General features: G+C 35.5%; 1 protein-coding gene across 1 annotated transcript; it reads right to left on the bottom strand.

Moving 5' to 3' along the window:
* Positions 1-372: 372 nt before the first annotated feature.
* On the bottom strand, positions 373-3,274 carry LOC132799459 (receptor-like protein EIX2). The gene is made up of 2 exons (XM_060811291.1): positions 2,486-3,274; positions 373-2,355 (listed from the first exon to the last, which is right to left on the bottom strand). The coding sequence occupies exons 1-2, from the start codon at positions 3,272-3,274 to the stop codon at positions 373-375; spliced, it is 2,772 nt and encodes a 923-aa protein (XP_060667274.1).
* Positions 3,275-4,662: the final 1,388 nt, after the last annotated feature.

The following is a 4,662-nucleotide window of genomic DNA, read 5'->3' as shown; positions in this document are numbered from 1 at the left end:
AAATTATTATTCATGAAAAATGCAAGTGAATGAGTTTGTTTCCAAATCCCAATGATGAAGAAAGACCGTAAAATTAACGAAACCTGAAGTCAGGGGACTTACGGGCCTTTATTCTATTGAGTAAAATTCTCACAGAGATTACACATCTAAAAATTGCAAAATAACAGTCTGAAATCGAAAACCATGGCAGGCTGAGCTATATGCTCATAACCTTTACATTCCACAAACGGTCAAAACAGCAAAACTAATTGTCTAAGCCAAAACACATCGTTTGGCAATCATTGAAATTTAAAACTGACAAAGCTAAATAGAAATAAAAGTAAAACCAGATTGATGCCATCTAGGATAACAGCTCAGATTTCAGTGCATCACTCAATCCGCTACATTTCTTCCTCTAAACATTCTATGAAACAGTACAAAACAAGTATCATTCACTCTTTGAACAAACCCAAAATAGGTATATCTCCAAGACCTGTTAATGATCAAGCTGCCAAAAACACTCCAAAACCCCACAATAAAGCCTAGTGCAATGCTGATGTACAAGCCTACCTTCTCAGTCTTATCCCCAACATCACCATCTTCCTCTTCTTTCTCTCCTCTTGGAGTACCAAATTGGCTGCTACCCAAACAAACATTGTCCAAAGGCTTTCCACATAAGCCGGCATTGCCCTGATAGATTGATGGATCATCAAAGGTTAAGAACTGGTTAGCTGTTGGGATTTTTCCAGTCAAGTTGTTGCACGAGAGGTTCAAATGATTCAGGAATGTCAAAGAAATCATGCTGACTGGAATTGGACCAAAAAGTTTGTTTCTTGAGAGATCAAGAGTTTCTAGCGTTGTCAAGTTACCTATGTTTGCTGGAATCTTCCCTGTCAAACGATTTGCTGATAAATTCAAAGTTTGCAGTCCTATGAGACTTGTTAGCTGCACAGGAATCTCCCCTGATAAGTTATTATCGGATAGATCAATGCTATTAATAAGGTAGAGTTTGGGGTACTTATATTCTAGCTCTCTTCCTTTTGCCATTATCTTGAAGCTTCCATTAGTTAATGCCAGTGTAGAAGATCCGACAAAATATATGTCGTCGGATCTCATCTCACCGAAATTACCAAGGCAATGTGGAATATGACCTGACAAATTATTGCGTGATAGATCTAAGATGTGAAGGCTGGTAAGGTCACAAAATTCTGTAGGAATGTTTCCACTGAAGAAGTTGGATGTTAATCGTAAATTCATCAACCCAACCATGTTTTCTCCTATCAAAGGCCGAAGTTTCCCAGAAAATTTGTTATCACCAAGATCTAGACTAACATGCGATGAGCAATTATGCAAGCAGGAAGGAAATTCTCCAGAAAAATTGTTGTTAGACAGAAGCAAAAAAGTGAGCATTTGTAGAAAACTAATTGATTTGGGGATTGTTCCAGAAAGCATGTTGTTTGACGCATCCAAAACTATCAACGGTAACTTATGTTTCCACACATCAGGAACTTCACCGGATAAATGATTATTAGAGATGATGAAGGATGTCAATTCAGTTAGATTACCTATGGAGAATGGAATGCCTCCATTGAGTGAGTTCCAAGAGATATCTAAATATGTTAACATGGGCATTGCTTTGCCGATGTCAGAAGGGATTGATCCAGAAAGCATATTGTTATTTAACGACAATGTGGAAATGTTTGATGAAAACAGTGTGAGAGGGCCATCAAATTGGTTTGAACCCAAATCCATGGTTGAACCAGGAAAAAACCTTAATTTGTTTGGCGCCCTGCCACTAATGTTATTATGAACAAAATCTAGCGTCTGAAGTTGCAAATACAATTGGAAAAACCAATGAGGTATGGTGTCAAAAATGCTAGCATTTTTTAGTACCAATGTGATGAGCTGATTTTGATTTTGAAGCCAAGTTGGAAATTTAGGACCTAATTGGCATGATTTGATGATGAGGTGTCGGAGTTTAAAAGGAGGTATCCAATTAGAGCTTATATTGAAAACCACTGAAATGCTATGGAGTTCATTACCGAGAGAAAACTCCTCCAAGCGGGAAAGATTCATGAGATGAGCTTCAGTTATGACACCTTCCCACGGGTTGTTTGAGATATCTAGCACAACAAGCTTGGAGAGCTGTCCGATACTTTCTGGGATGAAACTCTTTTCATTTCTGCATCGGAAAACTTGCTCAACAGACGTTAAGTTTCCAATGGATTCCGGAATGGAACCTCGGAATGAGTTATTCTGGAGCTGAAGAACTTTTAGACTCTTAACATATCCCAAAGTGTCTGGTAGATTTCCCATGAATGCATTGGATCCCAAGTCCAGTGTCTCTAAGCTGTTGTTGGAGCATGCAGACAAAACCTGTTATTTCACCACTAATGGCGTTATGACTCAGTTTCAAATTCCGTAGATTGCATAACTTTCCCAAATTACTTGAGAGGCGACCTCCAATCCTATTGTGTGACAAATCCAGGTGTTCAAGAGAATCAACAATTCCATCAGGAAATTGTCCACATAGACTGGAGCCACTTAGGTCAAGGTGAACCAGATTTTTAAGATTGAAAACCCAGTGAGGTAATGTGCAATTCAAGTCATTGTTGGAGAGGTCAAGCACCCTAAGGGATGTGAAATTAACAAAAGAAATATTAAGATCGGCACTTGAAAGGCCACAGTTATGCAAGTGCAATTCCTCTAGTGATGGGAGGCTATTAAGAGTTTGGATCATAGCCTTATATTCATACGAAAACCCCAAACCACCCAAGTTAAGGTACTTTAGAAAAGAAAGACGGGAAAGCCACTCCAAATGATGTGGATTTCCCATGATAACGGGTTTATCATCAAAGGCACTGAGATCGAGATGAGTCAACCACGAGAGGTTTCCGAAATTCGGAGGAATTGGTCCAACAAAAAATGAATTAGAAAGATTGAGATATCTCAGTTTTCGTAGAGAACCAAGGAAGGCAGGAATTTCGGTTCCGAAGAAAAAGTTCCCGCTCAAGTCCAAGTAATTTAAATCTTTCAAAACAAGCAAAGAAGGACTGATCTTGTTACCTCCCAACATGTCGTCAAACCATTCGCAGTTCGAACAAGGGTTGCGAAGTTTGAGGTGAACCACGCGTCCGGTTCTATTGTGACAGCTTACTCCTTTCCATTTACAGCAATCTTCTCCAACCCAAGATGAAAGCCTGCCTGATGGATCTATAAGTCCATGTTTGAACTCCAAAAGAGCTTTCCTCTCATCTTCATGACATCCTGCAGCTTCAACATCGCCACCATGCATGGCAGAAACAGAGTTTTATTAGTAAGGAACAGAATTATATATATTATAAAGCCTGACAAGTTGAATGGAAGCGGTAGTACTAGAGCCTACTACTTCTATATTTTTCACATGCTTTTGAAATATATGTGAATTAATTTCATGGCGCTATTACATATATAGCCGGAGCAAAGCAAAATTTATTATGTCATTGCCATATACGCATGCAGTGAGTTTGACCAGGGAAACTCTTCTGCTCGTATGGAGAAATCCATCTTCTGTTTTGCTGTTCGTCAGTAATTTTGAGAGGTGGGACCTATTACTTATATAGATAATATATATATATATATATATATATATATTCATATAGAGCGTAATTCAATTAGGAGCAATGTTGTTTCATTATTCGTTATAAATACTTGAGGTTACATGACCATTTATATGATAGACATTGCTTGAGAAATTAATTAATTAAGGATTTGTTTTGAAAATGTCAAAATTTTAAGGGACTGGAAATTAGATTTTCGATAGAAAATAAAAATTTTATAATATTTTTCAAAGTTTATAATAGGAATTTTAGCCTTTTCTTTTTTCTTTTTTCTTTTTTCCCTTTGGGTCTGTGAATTTTAAGACTTGAAAGTAATTTAATTAAGTTTTCTAACAGAAATTAAGGTTAAATTTGTTGTTTTACAAAATCCAAATAGTATTTTTTCAAGAAATCTCAAAATGACTTAAAAAAAAAATAAAATGACATTGACATCTATATATGTCAAACTACATTCTAACCAATTTTACTTTCCAAAATATGAAAATTTTGATTTTGGCCCTAATATTATCTTTTTAATATCACGGTGTATATATTCAGGCAATACATAACAACTTGAACACAACAAAAAACCTAATTAGAAGTATATATTAAATAAGACCCTAATTGTTAATTAGGTTTTTCATTTTTTTTCAATTTTTAATTTTATATAGATTGACACATGCTCTTTTGTTTTTTTTTTTTTTTTTTGGGTAAATACATACTCTGTTCTGTTTCATGATTACGGATTAGAGATGCAGACCATATGCTTATCAAGAATGTTATGGTGAGTCTATATAACTGAAATAAAAACAGTGTACATTTATCAAAAATAAAAAATAAACACTATACAATTATTTAAAAAATGTAATTTATACACACATACAATTCAATGGCCTAATTAACCCATTAAGTTTTTAATGGGACCATCTAATGTCAATATCCATATTTTTTTTATATATCAAATTCTACGTTCAAGTAGCCTTGATGATTAACAGTAAATAATAAAAATAAAACACGCTAAGGCCTTTTTTTTTTTTTTTTTTTTTTGGTTCCCCAAGGTAGATTGGATTGGTTATGGTACATCATCATATGGGGTAATCATTAA

This window comes from Ziziphus jujuba, chromosome 9, assembly GCF_031755915.1.
Source record: "Ziziphus jujuba cultivar Dongzao chromosome 9, ASM3175591v1".
Lineage (NCBI taxonomy): Eukaryota > Viridiplantae > Streptophyta > Magnoliopsida > Rosales > Rhamnaceae > Ziziphus > Ziziphus jujuba.
This window is presented reverse-complemented; position numbering and strand designations above follow the sequence as displayed.